The sequence below is a fragment of the Narcine bancroftii genome, chromosome 2 (assembly GCF_036971445.1).
Source record: "Narcine bancroftii isolate sNarBan1 chromosome 2, sNarBan1.hap1, whole genome shotgun sequence".
Taxonomy (NCBI): domain Eukaryota; kingdom Metazoa; phylum Chordata; class Chondrichthyes; order Torpediniformes; family Narcinidae; genus Narcine; species Narcine bancroftii.
The window spans coordinates 185,011,309-185,028,292 of NC_091470.1; the positions used below are offsets into that span (position 1 = coordinate 185,011,309).

A 16,984-nucleotide genomic window follows, 5' to 3' on the forward strand; every position below is an offset into this window, starting at 1 on the left:
GAGAGGTTGCTGAAAGCTGGGGCTGAAGCGTGTCCAGTTTGCGCAGCAGGATTTGGGAACGGGTCAGCAACACCAGGCATAATCACACAAGTGGGGCTAAAAAGAATTTTCCCATTGCTGTCCTCCGGAACCCAATTTGCTCTTTCCCCTAAGGTGAGGCTGCAATCCAGTCTACTGGTCAGAAGTCCAATGAACCTGGTCACCAACAAGGCAGAGAGATTGGGATCTGGGCTGTCGACATGTTGCTGCGTTTACGCTGGGGAATGTAACTGTTTTGGAGCAGATCTGAGGAAGCAGTCAATGCAGAAGTATCAAACCCTGGCTTGATTTTGGGAGACATTGAAAGGGACGTGGAATTAACAGAGTAATTTGGTTTCAGGCTCCTGCCACGATGGCCTTCTTCGACTTGCTCTCATCGAGTCTCCTTACGACGCTGCTGCTCTACTCCCTGATTGTGATTTTCCTGTTGCGCCTCTTGGCTGGATTGGGGAACAGCTCAGCACTGAACTACCCCCCTGGGCCGACACCCCTGCCAATAATTGGCAACTTGCACCAGTTGGATCTGCAAAGGCTCTACAAGTCGCTGGTGGAGGTAAGAGGGAATCGACGAGCTCCGATGCCGTGGGGACGCTGAGGGTTGTGGGGGGGGGAAATGGCTTGGGTTGCAGACAGGGGACCAGGCCTCTGCAAGGGGCTGTGTTGTGCTTGGAATTTTGGGCGGCATGGTCAGTGCCATGGTTGGCGCGATGCCATAACCGGTGACCCGAGTTCGAATCCGGCTCTGCCTACAAGGAATCTATATGTACTCCCTGTGACCTGTGTGGTTTTCCTCCGGGTGCTCCAGTTTCCAAAGATAGGGGTGGGGGGAGGTGTTGGAATATAGAAGATAGATTTTACAATATAGAACAGGCCCTTCAGCCCTCGATGTTGTGTTGACCTAATATATCCCTACCAACAAAAAAGCAAAGCCCTTCCCGCCTCATAACCCTCTATTTTTCTTTCATCCACGTGCTTGTCCCTAATGTTCCAGCCTCCACCACCACCCTGGGAAGGCATTCCAGGCACCCACAACTCTGTGTAAAAAAAACCTGCCCACCCCCCACCTCCCGACATCTCCCCTAAACTTCCCTCCCTTCACTCTGTACAGGTGTCCTCTGGTGTTTGCTTCTCCCACCCTGGGGAAACAGGCGCTGGCCATCCACCATATCTATGCCTCTCAGAATTTTTTAAAAAATGTTTTATTTTTCACTCTATGAACCATATTGACCAAAATACACATAAACCTTTCCCTCTTGAATATACAGTGACATTTTCTCCCCTTTTCCCCCCTCCCTTCCCTCCCTCCTTCCTACCCCCCCTCCCTACCCACTAAACGTTCAACATATACAATACATTAAACCCATTAAACAATGTCCTCACACAATGAAAATAAACAAGAAAATTGTTTCATCTACTTTTACACACTGGATCAGTTCATTTCGTCTTCTTCTCATACTGTCATTTTAGGGGGTGGAGGCCCGCGGTAGGCCCTCTCTGTTGTTTTCCATGTACGGTTCCCAAATATGTTCGAATACTGAGACGTTATTTTTTTTAATTATATGTTATTTTTTCCAGTGGAATACATTTATTCATTTCTATGTACTACTGCTGTATTCTTAGGCTATCTTCTGATTTCCAGGTTGACATAATACATTTTTTTGCTACAGCTAAGGCTATCATAATAAATCTTTTATGCGCTTTATCCAATTTGAGGCCTAATTCCTTACTTATGTTACTTAGAAGAATGATCTCTGGATTTTTTGGTATGTTGCTTTTTGTGATTTTATTTAATACCTGATTTAGTTCTTCCCAAAATTTTTCCACTTTCTCACATGCCCAAATTGCATGTACTGTTGTTCCCGTTTCCTCTTTACAGCAAAAACATCTATCTGATACTGTTGGGTCCCATTTATTTAACTTTTGGGGCATGGTGTATAGCCTGTGTAACCAATTATATTGTATCATACGTAACCTTGTGTTTATTGTATTTCTCATAGTTCCGGAGCATAGCTTTTCCCATGTTTCATTCTTTATCTTTATGTTTAGATCGTGTTCCCACTTTTGTTTGGGTTTACAGCTTGTTTCCTCGTTCTCTTCCTCTTGCAGTTTGTTCTCTCAGAATCTTGTCGACCTCTTGGTCACCTCTCATCCTTCTACGCCCCAAAGAGGAAAGTCCCAGCTCTGCTAACCTTGCTTCATCAAACCTATTTTTCAATCCAGACAACATCCTGGTGAATCTCCTCTGCACCCTCTCCATCGCTTCTACAACCTTCCACCAATGATGTGTCCAGAACTGAACCCAATACTCTGGCCTCACCAGAGATTTATAGAGTTTCCAGGATGACCTCTCGACCCTTGAACTCATTCCCCCGACTTGTAGGTAAATTGGTCACACAGGTGTATTTGGGCAGCGTGGGCCATGGGCCAGAAGGTCTCCAAATTAAATTAGTTCCAATGGTCTTTCCAGTTTAGCTGGGTAGGAAATAAGATGGGAATAATTCTGGAGCCCATGCTTTTTTCTACTGGAGTGAAACACTTCACTTACGAATCTGCAGGGGTCGTCTACATCCGAGAAATTGGGCCCAGACTGTGAGATCGTTTCATGGATCACCTCAGCTCTGCTGCGGTAGCGTGGATTTCCCAGTGGTCACACATTTCAATAGCCTGACCCATTCACTTGCTGACATGCCTGCCCATAGTCTCGTACACTGCCCAACAGTGACCACCTGCAAATTGGAGGAACAACACCTCACCTTTCATCTGAATGCCCTCCCTCAGGATGGCATTAACACTGACCTCCAGTTTCCATTTGGCAAATCCCCTCCCCCCCCACACTCCCCATCTCTCTTGTTCTCTGTCCCTCTTTTCTCTTTCCCTTCAGCTCCCCACCCGGTGTCTCTTTCTCCATCTCTCCTTTCCTCCAGCTCTGGATTCACAGAGCTAACCCCCCCCCCCACCCAACCCTGATCAAACCTCAGCTCTTCTCGCCAGCCCTTCTAGCCACATCTACCTCTGGCCCCTTGGCTGTCAGCCCTGTGCTCTCCCTGCCTCCCCCCCCGCCTCTTCTTTCCTCCTCCCCCCGCCCAGCCTTTATTTGCTCATACCTCGAAGCAGGGGTCAAGCCCAAAACGTTGGTGATATATCTTTTCCCCTTATGGACACTGTGGGACCTGGTGAGTTTCTCCAACATGGTTCTGTGTTTCCTGTGGCTGAGAGTACATGGGTCAGCAGACATTCAGAGAAACACCACCATTAATGGGGCAGCTGTTAAACCCCACGACACCCAATACACAGCCTAGAAATGGGTGCAGAAGAGAATTACAAGGATGTGCCGGGACCAGAGGGCTTGAATGAAGAGTAGAGGCTGCAAAGGCTGAGACCTTTCTCCCTGGAGCCCATCAAGGCCAGAGATAAAGCAAATGATCACAGACCTTTTTCCCCATGGGAGGGGAGTCTGAACTAGAGGGCACTGGTAGAATATCAAAGTGTAAGATTCCTTCATTGTGAATTCCTTCATCCAGAACATATAATATTACACAAAATTACCTTCTGCCTGTCATCAGGCAAATACGAGAGAGGAGAGGTCAGATTGCTGTGTCCTATAAACACCGGTTTGGTAGTATATAGTACACGGTGCTAAATTGGTAAAGTTGGACACAATTACAAAGCTTAAAAGAGATCTGAATGTAGAGGAAAGCAGTTTGACGGGCAGTGAGAATGCTGAACAATCAAAGGGACAGTTCACACGACTGTATCCTCTAAATAATCCGCCGGGAAAGAGGTACAGGAGTATCAGAGCCAGCACCACTAGGCTGCGGAACAGCTTCTTGCTGAGGCCAGACGACAGCTTGAAGACACCTCCTCCTATCTTACGGCTCTCACAGGACCCCACCACTACACATCGAGCCACTGTCTCTAATCTCTTCACTTCTGGTCACCTCACCTCCCTCCCTGGCATGGTGCTCCATGGTTAGTAAGGGATTACTTAAAATGGCAGGTGAGTGGGAAGAAAAAGGTTGAGAACCACTGACATAGACAGAGTTAATGCAAGGAGGCTTTTTCCACTGAGGGTGAAAGGGGAATCGTTTGGGGGTATTTCTTCAGTGGTGGGAGTGTGGAACAAGCTGCCAGATGAAGTGGTGAATGTGGGCTCAATTTTAACACAAGAAAAATTTGGACATGTACATGAATGGGAGGGGTGTGGAGGGATAGGGACTGGGGCAGGTCAGTGGGATGAGGCACAGACTAAAAGGGTCAAAGGGCCTGCTTCTGTGCTGGAGTGTCCAAAGGCTGAATGCTGGGGGTAGGGGGAGGACAGAGAGAGAGAGAGAGAGAGAATCATCAACGAATGGGAGGAGATTGATTTTGTGCAAAGGGAGCATCAAGCCCGTGGGAAGGAGGAGAGAGGAGTCGGTTTCTTCTGCTGGATAATGTGAGGCATTTGGGGAGGGGGTGGGTGCGAGAATGCAGGAAGGTGAAAGATTGATATTAGTGGGTCAAGATTGAAAGAGTTTCACAAGGACCAGAAGCCAGATCGGGGTGTTGGGTGAACCGCACGACCAACGAACTGCGTGCAGAGCGATTTACACAGCTCGTCTCCTTCATTTCAGCTGTCTGAGAAGTACGGCAGCGTGTACTCGGTGAAAATGGGTCCTGAGAAGATTGTGGTGCTGGCAGGCTACAGCACGGTGAAGAACGCTCTGATTAACTATGCCGACGAATTCCTTGGCCGGCCAGATGTACCAATCATGAATATCCTCAAAGAAGGATCAGGTAAAATCTTCACTCACATTTTTCCCCCCCCAAAAAATATACTTTATTCACAATCAATCATTTACAACAGGAAATCCGTTCAAAGCTTCTTCCCACCCTTAGTTTTGTCCCCATATATTCCCATCATTCTATTTCCACCAATGGTTCTCAACCTTTTTCTTGCCACTCACGTACCATCTCAAGTAATCCTTTACTAACCACAGAGCACCTATGGCATCCTGTAGCCCAGGTGCTCTGTGGTTAGTAAGGAAAAAGAAACTGACATTCGCCTTATCTATGCCTCTCATGAGCGAGGCACGGTTAGTGCCTGGCTGTTACAGCGCCAGCGGCTCAGGTTCATATCTGGCGCTGTTTGTAAGGAGTTTGCATGCTCTTCCTGTGTCTGCATGGGCTCCCTCCGGGGTCTCCAGTTTCCTCCCACCCTTCACAAAATGCACTACAGGTGTAGGTTAATTGGGTGTAATTGGGCACCACCTGGCACGTGGGCCAAAATGGCCTGTTACCGTCCTGTATGTCTACATTCAAAAGAAAATTTTAAATTTAGGTTAATAGGAGACCCAATATTTCCCCCTCTCTCATCAGTTCTGTGTATTGATTTAGAAAACTTTCCTGAACACATTTACAATGCCCTTTTACAATGTGGGCATACCAATCAATGTGTGGAAAGTTAAAATCTATAATCACCACCTTATGTTTATTACACATATATGCTATCTCCTTACAAATTTGCTCCTCTATGTCCATTAAGGGGGTCTATAATACACCCCCATTAGTGTTTTCATACCTTTCCCATTCCTCAGTTCCACCCAAATAGCCTCACTGGATGAGACCTCCAATCTATCCTGCCACAGCAAGCAAAGCAACTCCTCCTCCTGTTATTCCCCCCACCCTCCCAGGTTGACCACACCTAAAACAAAGGATCCTGGAATATTTAGATGCCCATTATGCCCCTCCTGCAACCAAGTTTCACTGATGGCTACAATATCATATTTCCATCTGTCAATCCATGCTCCAATCTCATCCATCTTACTTCCCACGCTCCTTGCATTGCAATATATACATTGGAGAATGTCCCCTCACATTCACTCCTTTAATTACCACCTACGTTTACCACACCCACCCCCCCGCCCCATTAACGTTCTGGTTATTCTACCCTAATCTCCACATTCTCATTCTGATTCCCACCCCCCACCCCCGCCAAACTAGTTTAAATCCTCCCCATCAGCCAGGAGATTGGTCCATCTCCAGTTCAGGTGCAGCCCGTCCCTTTTGTACGGGCCAGACCCAGTTCAGGTGTAGACTGTCCCTTTTGTATAGGCCAGACCCTCCCCAGAAGAGATCCCAATGATCCACAAATGTGAACCCCTGCCCCAATTCTTTAGCCACACATTTGTTCACCACATCTTCCTGTTCCTGCCCTCTCTACCACATGGCGCAGGCAGAAATCCTGGCATGATTACCACCCTTGAGGAACTGCTGTTTAACTGCTTCCCTGACACCATGCATGCTTTCTTCAGGGCCTCATCCCCACTTCTGTCTATGTCATTGGTCCCAACATCTGGCTTCTCACCCTACCCCTCCAAAATGCTGTGTACTCAATCAGAGACATCCCTGACCCTAGTATCTGGGAGGCAGCATATCAACCAGGAGCCCCCAGCAAACCTACCTGCTCCCCTAACCAGCGAGTCCCCAATTACAAAAGCTTTCCTTGTCCCCCCCACCCACCTTCACCTGAGTCAAGGGGCCAGCCCCCATGCTAGACACCTGACCACCACAACTTGTCTCTGGTAGGTCACTTCCCACCCCCAGCCCCCCAAAAACAGTATCCTTATGACTGAGGGAAACAGCCACAGGGATACCCTGCACTGACTCCTACCCTTCCCTCACAGTAAACCAATTAGCTGACTCCTGTCTGCTTGGGGTGACTGTCTCCTCCCCCCCTCCCCAAAAATTCAAACAAATCACTGTTTACTTACCAGCCACTCGCCCCACCTCTGACTCCACTCTCCGATTAGCCAGGTAAATCGCGATGCGGTGGGAAAAGCTCCCGCATGCAGCATGCCCGGTAAGCTTACCTGCTTCGTCGGAGGCTTGGCAGTGTGAAAGAGGCTTCCATTTAATGAAGAAATCAATGCCCTTCAAAAATCCCAAATGGGACCGTTGGTGACAAGCGGGCACCACGGTTGCAGCTGCCCACTTCTTCTGAAATTGATCCCCCTTCTCGCATTAATTCCGCCTGTGGACTTCTGGGCCGGTCGACCTTCGACCTCTCTGGTCACACCGGGCATGATATTGCCAGATTAACGAGCTCTCTGATTGGACACACAGGTGTGGTCTGGTCCAATGGCGAGGCCTGGAAGCAGATGCGCAGGTTCACGCTGACAACACTGCGAGAGTTTGGAATGGGCAAGAAGTCCATTGAGGAGAAAATAATCAAAGAGGCTGGGTTCCTGGTGGAAAAGATTAAGTCATACAAAGGTGAGCTGAACTCAGGAACAACCTTTTTACATCTACTCCATCCACGCCTTTCCACGTTCAAAATGTCAACGAGATCCCACCCACCCCCCCTCCCCCGTTCTGCTAAATCCCAACGAGTACAGGCCAAGAGTTCTTCATATGATAACCATTTCATTCCCGGAATCATCCTTGTGCAATCGTCTGAGGTGCAAAGATGCAGCCACAGCGATCTCCCCAATTTTAATCTCCCTGAAATGGCCGACCATTTTAATTCCACACCCCACTCCCATGCCAACATGTCTGCCTGTGGCCACGTGCACTCCAAGCCAAGGACACCTGCAAAATGGAAGAACAACGGGTGGCCTGAAGGTAAACTTGCAGGTGGAGTCGGTGGTGAAAAAGGCAAATGCGGTGTTGGCGTTCACTTCGTGAGGAATAGACTATAAGAGCAGAGAGGCAGTGTTGAGGCTTTAGGAGGCACTGGTGAGACCTCAGTTGGAGGATTGTGAGCAGTTCTGGACTCCTCGTTTAAGAAAGAATGTGCTGACGTTGGAGAGGGGAGAGAAACATGAAAGTCTGCAGACGCTGGGATTGCAGTTAAAAACACATTGAAATGCCGGAGGGACTCAGCCAGTCTTGCCGCGTCTATAAAAAGCAAAGATATATTGCCAATATTTCGGGCCAGAGCCCTTCTTCAAGGAATTGGAGAGGGTTCGGAGGAGGCTCACGAGGGAATGGAAAGGGTTATTACACAAGGAGCATTTGGCAGCTCTTGGCCTGTACTCGTTGGAATTTAGAAGAACGGGGTGGGGAAGCTATCTCAATGAAACATGTTGAAAGGCATAGACAGAGTAGATGTAGAAAGGCTGTTCTCCATGGTGGGAGAGTCAAGGACAAGAGGGCACAACTTCAGGATTGAAGGGCATCCGCTTAGAATAGAAATGCGGAGGAATGTCTTCAGCCAGAGGGTGGTGAATCTGCGGAATTAGTTCCGGTTGTGGGTGCATTAAGACAGAGATGGGTTCTTGATTAGCCAGGGCATCAAAGGTTATGGAGAGAAGGCTGGGATGATTGGGAAAATGGATCAGCTGATAGTGGGGCAGATTCGACGGGCTGAATAACCTATTTCTGCTCCTACGTATAATGGCCTTAACTCTGTGTTTTCAGGTCAACCATTTGACACGGACATAATAACAAACTTCGCCACAGCCAACATCATCTGTTCTATCGTCTTTGGAGACCGGTTTGACTACGAGGACAAGACGTTCCTTAACATAGGACACTTGGTCCACGAAAGCTTTCGTCTCCTGGGCAGCCCCATGGTGCAGGTAACTTCTGCCACGAGCCTTTGCGGGAGCGGCGTGCCACTGAGACACCATCGCTGACCCAAGGGCGGGACTCCTGGGCACAAGGGTGGGGAAATGGCGCCCATCCCTATTCAGTGTGTGATTCTCACTGAGCCAAACTTTGTACATTGAGTGCCACCTTTGATCAGATGCCAACCCATATCTGTCTGAAGCTTAATTACATCAATGGGGGAAAGTAACTGAGGTAAAAGATAAGTGATAAAAACAAGAGCATCAGTGGACGCCTTCCTTTGGTTCTGCTGTTAGAAAGATCTAACTGTGCACTAGTATGGGCGTTTGTCATACTATAACCTAGAAGGTTCTTTCACCAACAGTCCAACGGTCAGTTCAAGTACATTTGTTACCATCTGATTGTACATTGATCACTACCTGTGATGTGAGACATGGAAGAAAGCCTCTACTTCCTCAGGAGTTTGCGGAGGAGCTAGTGGAGTTGTTCAAGTGAACCGGTACGGACTTGAAGGGCTGACATGGCCTGTTTCCATGCTGTAAACGGTTATATGGTTATATGGTTATGTTCTTCTTTGGCTTGGCTTCGCGGATGAAGATTTATGGAGGGGTAATGTCCACGTCAGCTGCAGGCTCGTTTGTGGCTGACAAGTCCGATGCGGGACAGGCAGACATGGTTGCAGCGGTTGCAAGGGAAAATTGGTTTGTTGGGGTTGGGTGTTGGGTTTTCCTCCTTTGCCAGCATTTCACCAGACCATGGTGCACACATCAAAACACACAACATAAAGATCACAACCATTTTTCTCAAAAGAAAAAAAATGGGGGCTGTGATGGACAACTTCAAACTGACCACAAAGATAATTTCAGATTTGTTGTATCTCGAGGGAAGGTGGAGAAGCGTTAACTTACATTTTTACTGAATTTAGCGTGTTTCATTGCATTAGTTTCAAGTGACCTAAGAATGTTTTGCCGCCGATTTTCGTTTGCACTCGGCACCTGATGCCTCTCATGTCAGTGTCCAACAATAGTCGGCCGGCGTGGATGGATTCCAGTTGCCCTGATGCTGCTTTTCCATGGCCGCAATGTCCTGGTGAAACCTTTCACCGTGCCCGACACCGGCTGCACTGAGATCAGCAGGGAAGACGTCCGAAGGCAGAAAATGAATTTTCAATGACATGTGGCACTTCATGGTTTTTTAGGCTTAAAATTTGACAGGAAATTACAAAAAAAAGGTATATCTAAAAAACAGTAGATGATAGGAATTTTTTAAGGTGATTTTTGTGATCAGCAGCTCAAATTCCATAAAACACCGAAAAGTATTCAGGTAGCAAACTCTTGGTTGACCAGTGTAATGTGCTAGTATCATCCTTGCTTAGGATCCAAGACCTGCTGCTAGCACTTAACGATCGACGAGAACCATGACAGCACAGAAAACAGGCCTGCGCCGAACTATTATCCTGCCTCGTCCCACTAACCAGCACCCAATCTGTATCCCTCCATACCCCCTCCCATCCACGGACCTGTCCAAATTCTAATGCATTGACCACTTCAGCTGGCAGCTCGTCCCACACTCCCACCACTCTCTGTGAAGAAGTTTCTCTCTGATGTGCCTCCTAAACCTTTCCCCTTTAAACCACGTCCTCTGGTTGTATTTCACCTCCCCTCAGTGGGAAAAGCCTGCTCGCATTTGCTCTGTCCATACTTATTTCCAGCAAGGTAAGATCGTTGGATGTAAGTTAGGAAATGTTAATGGAGACATCAGCTCGGGCAGTGGAATGTTCTGAATGCAGGAGGTGGGAAATCTGGGACAGCACAATTGTCCCTGATGAATACACCTGCAAGAAGTGCATCCAGCTGCAGCTCCTGGGAGACCGAGTTAGGGAACTGGAACTGGATGAACGCCAGATAATTCGGGAGAGGCAGTGATAGAGAGGAGATTCAGGGAGACAGTCACCCTCAAATGTCAGTAGGCAGGAAGGTGGGTGACTGTTAGGACAGGGGATGGGTATAGGCAGACAGTGCAGAACATCTTTGTGACCATTCCCCTGAGCAATAAGCTTACTGTTTTGGATGTTTGGTGCAGGGGTGGGGGGGAAATGATCTACCAGGGACATGTCACGGTGGTCACGTCTTTGGCGCAGAGGCTGTCCCCTCTGCTAAGAAGGGAGGGGGGTCAGGAAAAGAGCAATGTGATTGGGGACTCATTGGTTAGGAGGTTCTGTGAAATGAGATCAAGGCTCCTGGATGGTACGTTGCCTCCCTGGTGCCAGGGTTAGGGACATCTCTGATCGAGTTCATGGCATTCTGGAGGGGGAAGGTGAGCATCCGGATGTCGTGGTCCACGTGGGGACCAATGACATAGATAGGAGCCGGGATGAGATTCTTAAGAGGGAGTATAGGGAGTTAGGAAAGACATTAAAAAGCAGGGTGGTCATCTCAAGATCTCTGCCTGTGCCGTCCACCAGACAGGGTAGAAACAGGAAGTCACAGCAGATGAGTGTATGGCTGAGGAGCTGGGGCAGGAGGCAGGGGGCAGGGGGCAGGGGGTTCAGATTTGTGGATCATCAGGCTCTCTTCCAGGGAAGCTCTGCCCTGTACAGAAAGGGCCGGGCTGCACCTGAACTGGAAAGGGAGCGATATCCAGGACGGCAGGTTTGTTGGGGGGGGGGAGTTTTAAACTATTTTGGTGGGGGGGCTGGGGTGTGGGAACCAGAATGTGAGTGCAGAAAAGAGGGCAGAAGGTCAAACGGATGATGCCACGTGCTCTGAGCTTGCGAGGAAGGACAAAACATAAATGTAGCCAGTTAGAGGGGCTGAAATGTGTCTATTTCAGCGTTAGGAATGAGGAGGACAAACAGAGCATGAATCAGTACGTGGAACTACGATTACAAAGTCTTGGCAACAGGAAGGGCAGGATTGGCCAAGGAGTAGGATGGGACCTAGGGGGTGGTGGGAAGTAGCATTACTGGTTAGGGCTACAGAAAGGGAGGACGCAACAGAGGGAGTCTCTACTGAGAGGGTGTGGGTGGAAGTCAAAAATAGGAAGGGAGCATTTACTGTAACTAGGAGCCATCTAGGGCCCACGCCCACCCCCCCCCCCCCACCTACAAATAGCATCAAGCGCTCTCTTTGTGGCTTCTCTACATCGGGCAGACTGGGTACAGACTGGGAGATCGCTTCGCTCTGTCCGCTCCAGTGACAGGGATATCCCAGTGGCCAGTTCTGGGTCCCGCTCCCATGCTCGCACGTCTGTCTGTGGCCTCGTGTACTCTCCCACCTAGACTTCCCATAAATTGGAGCAACAACACTTGATTTTCCATCTGGACTCTCTCCAGCTGTACTCTCCATTCTCCCTCCCTCCCCTTTTCTTTTGGTTTCCAGCTCTCCACCCCCTTCCCTCTCCATTCATATAGCCATATCCCCCACCTTCCCCTGCTTGCTCTGTATCTTCCCTCCCTTATCCACCAATTACCTTCTGCCTTTGGGTCCGTGCTCCTCCCCCTCCCCTACCTCTCCCCTATCAACTTGTTCAGGCACTTGCTGCTTGTTGAAGGCCTCAAGCCCAAAACGTTGGTGATGTATCTTTACCTTTGCTACATAACGTCCGCTGTTTGACCTGCTGAGTTTCTCCAGCATTGTGTTTTTGCTTCGACCGCGGTGTCTGCAGACTTTCGTGTTTTACTTCCCCAGATCCCTCTGTTCTACCGCACTCCTCAATGCCCTACCATTTCCATTTCCTTCCAAAATGTAAGACCTCACACTGGTCCACGTGAAATTCCATTTGCCACTGTCCAGCTGGTCCAGATCCGTCCGCAAGTCATATTTTACAGGTGTACAACGCGTACCCATGGCTGAGATTTCTGCCAGGGAGCCACAAAGAGATTTGCATGCATTTCCAAAAACTGAAGGCGTGCTTGAAGAACATCATCAAATCTAAGCAGCAGGAGATGAACGAGAATGACACTCGGAGCTTCATCAACACGTACTTTGTGAAGCAGCAAGAGGTAAGGACACAACCACGGATGTCACGGGCAAGTTAGAATTTTGGTACAGATGTATATTGTACGATGTTTACAACTATGAACACTGTTTTGTATTTTGTTCAGTTCTGGTCGCTTCTGAAAAAAATAAACAAGCCGGCTATTATTTTTTAAATGGAGGGAAAATTGAAAATACCCAGTTCCACAACCAACTGTGGCACCATATTTCACAAATTCACCACCATGTGGCAGCTGAAATTCCTAATTAAATCAGCTCTAAGCAAACGGCCTTCAGTCCTGAAGTTGTGCCCTCTTGCCTTAGACTCTCCCACCTTTCTTCATTTACTCTGACCACACCTTTCAATATTCGAAATGTTTCAATGAGACCTAACTAATGCTGGCCAAAGGCGGTCAAACCCTCCTCGTATGATCATTGGTCTTTTTACAGGAGGGCTTTTATGAGGGCACAGAGGATATTTATCAGGGTGTTGCCTGGATTGGACAACATGTCCCAAGAGGCAAAGTTACAGAGGTTGGGCTTTTCTCTTTGGAGCCAAGAAGGATGAGAGGGGTGAAAGCCCGCAAACATAGTGATTACAGTGAAAACACAGAGATGCCGGAGGAACTCAGCAGGTGAGGGGGGGTGACTTGATTGAGATCGACAAGACTATGAGAGGCATAGGTCGGGTGGACAGCCAGTGCCTTTTTTCCCCAGGGCGAGAGAGGCAAACACCAGAGGACATCTGTACAAAGTGAGGGGAGGAAAGTTTAGGTGAGGCGTCAGAGGTATGTTTTTTGCACTGAGAGTGGTGGGTGTCTGGAATGCATCACCAGGGTGGTGGTGGAGGATGGAACAATCAGGACATTCAAAAGACTCTCAGAAAGGCACAAGGATGCAAGAAAAATAGAGAATGTGAAGGTTTAGTTTCGCGAATAGGTTTGTCATGGTCAGCAAGCACCTTGTTCTATGTCCAAGTGTGGTGCATTTTCAGAATCAAGACCACCTGCAAATTGGAGGAACAACACCTTATATTCCAATTCAACAGTCTCCAAGCACGGCATTAATATCAATGCTCCAATTTCTGTTAACTCTCTCTCTCTCTCTCTCTATCTCTCTCTTCCTCCAGAAACCTGTCTTTATCCCTCTGCTCTCTCCCCTTCACGTCTCACCTCTTTTTCCGACTAACCTCCCACCAGCATCCACCTCTTATCTGTTACCATGCGCTCATCCTCGTGCCCCCTCCCCTATGCCTTCCCCTTCTAACTGCCTCCCCTTCTTCCTGACGAAGGCCTGAAACTTTGGTCGCCCTTCACTTCCTGCAGCAGTTGCTGAGGCCTATTTTCCATCATTGCATGGTTGTTTGGAGCTGCTTATCAGCATGTCCACAGTGATACCCATTCACTACGTATGTTGTTGTTGAATGCCTTGCCCACCTCAATCAGATCACCCCTCATCCTCTGTCACTCCAAAGCAAAAAGACCAATTTCACTCAACCTTTCCTCATGAGGCCTGCTCTCCAATCCAGACCACATCCTTGTGATTCTCCTCTGCACCCTCTCTATAACATCCACATCGTCCTGATTAGAAATGAACACAATATTCCTAATGGAATGGTTGTGTCCAAAATTGAGAACATTTTGGATAGGGTTAGGAACTTTTTGGATCCAATGTTGTGTTTGCAGGATAAGACCAAAATTGAAACTGAATTTATATCAAAAAGAGTTTGTAAAAATTGCATTAGCAGTTGCAAGAAAATGTATAGCAGTGACATGGAAATCGGATTCCCATTTAAGTTTGGAAAGATGGCAGGTGGAAACTCATAGCTGCAATCCTCTTGACAAGATTACCTATAACTTAAGAAATAAATATGATATTTTTCTGAAAATTTGGTGCCCATATTTACATATTGTAGATGTAAATGTATGAATCTCATGAAACCTCGTTAACTCCTTGGAATCAATCTGGAAAAGGACGAGTGAAAGGCGGTGACCCCTTGACAACCTGGTCTGCTTTTTTTCTTTCTTTATTGCTTTTTCTTTCTTCCTTCCTTTTCTATCCTTATTGGGGTCGTTATTAGGGGAAGGGGGTTGGTGGTGTTTATAATTTATATTTTTTTCAGGGGGGGGTTTATAAAACCATCATGGAATTGATATGGCTATACGATTATTATATTTTGTATTTTGACAAATAATGTATGGAAATTTTAAATAATTTTTAAAAAATTCCAAATAGGATCTCACCAAGCATTCATGGAGTTGCAACATTGCCTCATGTCTCTTGATCCCCCAAAAAAAACCATATAAAATCACAGCACAGAAATAGACCCTTCTGCCCTTCTAGTCTGTGCCCAACTATTATTCTCACTGACCTGAACCCATTCCATATCCCTCCATATCCCTCCCATCCAAATTTTTCTTAAATGTCAAAATCCAAGCCCACATTCACCACTTCGGCTGGCAGCTCATTCCACGCTCTGAGTGAAGAAGCTCCCCCTAATGTTCCACAATAAACTTTTCCCCTTTCACCCTTAACCCATGTCCTCTGGTTTGTATCTCACTGACCCTCAGTGGGAAAATCCTGCTTGCTTTTTCTCTGTCTATTCCCCCTCATAATTTTGTTCTCTTTCTATCATTCTCCCCTCACTCCAGGGGATAAGGTCCTGCCCTTTTTAATCTTTCCCTATAACAGTCGCGCCAACATCCTCTGAACACTCCTTCTCATTGATATCCTTCCTGCAGCTAAATGACCAAAACTCCATGCACTCCCAAACTTTGCACATTACCACCGCAGTCATCTCAGGGACCTCAGTGGAATAAGCCAAGTTGTATTTACTCTGTCTAAACCCTCATGATTTTTCATATCTATGTCAAATCTCCCCTCATTCTTCTACACTGCAAGGATTAAAGTCCTAACCTGTTTAACCTTCCCTGTAGCTCAGCCCCGTCGACATCCTAGTAAACCTTCCCTGCACTCTCAATCTTATTGATCTCCTTCCTGCAGCTGGGTGACCAAAACTGCACACAATACTTCAAATTGAATCTCACCGATGTTTTACACAACTTCTCCAGAAGATCCCAACTCCTATACTCAGTACTTGAAGGCCAATGTGTCCAAAGCTTGCTTTCCAACCCTGTGACGTCGCTTTCAGGAATTATGTATCTGTATTGCCAGATCCTACTGCACTCCTACAATCCCACGGTTAATTTATGGTGATGAATATGTCACAAATTGTGACGGCATCAACAGTGCATATATTTCAACAAACTACATTTCTATATAAATAAATGCAAGAAAAAGACAAAGTCGTGTCTGCGGAGGCCAACATGCCGTAAGCCTTCGTAATAATGCTTGTGATTGTCTCGCGATTCTCTTTCCAAGGAGTACGGAAACCCCAACACGTACTTCCACGAGAAGAATCTCCTGATCACCACGAGTGACCTCTTCATCGCTGGGATGGGAACTGCTGCAACCACCATCCGCTGGGCCTTGTACATCATGATGAAATACCCGGACATCCAGAGTAAGGAGGAATGCCAGGCATTCCCTCCACGTCCCTGACTCCGATAGTCATCCCGCATTTACCTGACCGTGCAACACCACTGAGCTCACGAGGTCCTTTCCATTGACGGTCTCTGTAGTAAATGCACTGAAATGCTGGAGGGACCTGGCTGGTCTTTTCTATGTACATCGCTGACGTTTCAGGCCTGACCCCTTCTTCAAGGAAAAAGCAAAAGCAGGATATATTAGAGAATTCAATCAACGGGGGAGGAATTCAGACCAATAAAAGGTGTTAATTGGATGGGATCAGTGAATAGATGAGAATTTATCACGTCTGTGCGAAAGGAGACAAGGAATGGGGGAAGAAGGGGGTTCTAACAAAAGCCAAAGAAGTCGATGTTAATGCCGTCTGGTTGGAGGGGGCCCAGTCGGAAGATGAGGTGTTGCTCCTCCAATTCACGGGTGGTCTCAGTCTGGCAGTGCGCGAGACCATGCACAAGAGAATGGAATGGGGAATTGAAATGGGTGGCCACTGGATGATCCATGCTATTGCGGCAGACGGAGCCGAGGTGCTCAACAAAGCAATGTCCCAGTCTGCGCCCAGTCTCTCCCATGCCTCTGCAGCCCCGAACCTCTCTCTCACATCCCAGTGTCCAAGACCTGCCTCCACCTAACCTCACCTTCTATCCTCTACATTGGAGAGTAAAACACAAAGTCTGCAGACACTGTAATTGAAGTAAAAACATACAGCGCTGGAGAAGCTTCCCATACCAAATTCACATGGTCCATCTCCAGCGACCTCTCTCCCTTCTTGATCTCTCAGGAGACAAGCTTTCCTCAGACATATTTTACAAACCGACCAACTCCCACAACTACCTCAATTATACTTTTCCATTCGAAAGGATTCTATTCCTTTTTCT

General features: G+C 47.5%; 1 protein-coding gene across 2 annotated transcripts in view; it reads left to right on the plus strand.

Annotated features, from left to right (window-relative positions):
* Positions 1-172: 172 nt before the first annotated feature.
* The window catches only part of LOC138754762 (cytochrome P450 2K1-like), a 27,916-nt gene continuing 11,104 nt past the window's right edge, over positions 173-16,984 (plus strand). Inside the window, exons 1-6 of one of the 2 annotated variants that reach the window (XM_069919552.1) lie at positions 173-592; positions 4,650-4,812; positions 7,141-7,290; positions 8,437-8,597; positions 12,416-12,589; positions 15,945-16,086. In XM_069919552.1, coding sequence (XP_069775653.1) covers positions 392-592; positions 4,650-4,812; positions 7,141-7,290; positions 8,437-8,597; positions 12,416-12,589; positions 15,945-16,086 — 991 coding nt within the window. In that variant the 5' untranslated portion in view covers positions 173-391. The remainder of the gene's footprint in view (positions 593-4,649; positions 4,813-7,140; positions 7,291-8,436; positions 8,598-12,415; positions 12,590-15,944; positions 16,087-16,984) is intronic. The other variant, XM_069919551.1, reaches the window with a different exon arrangement.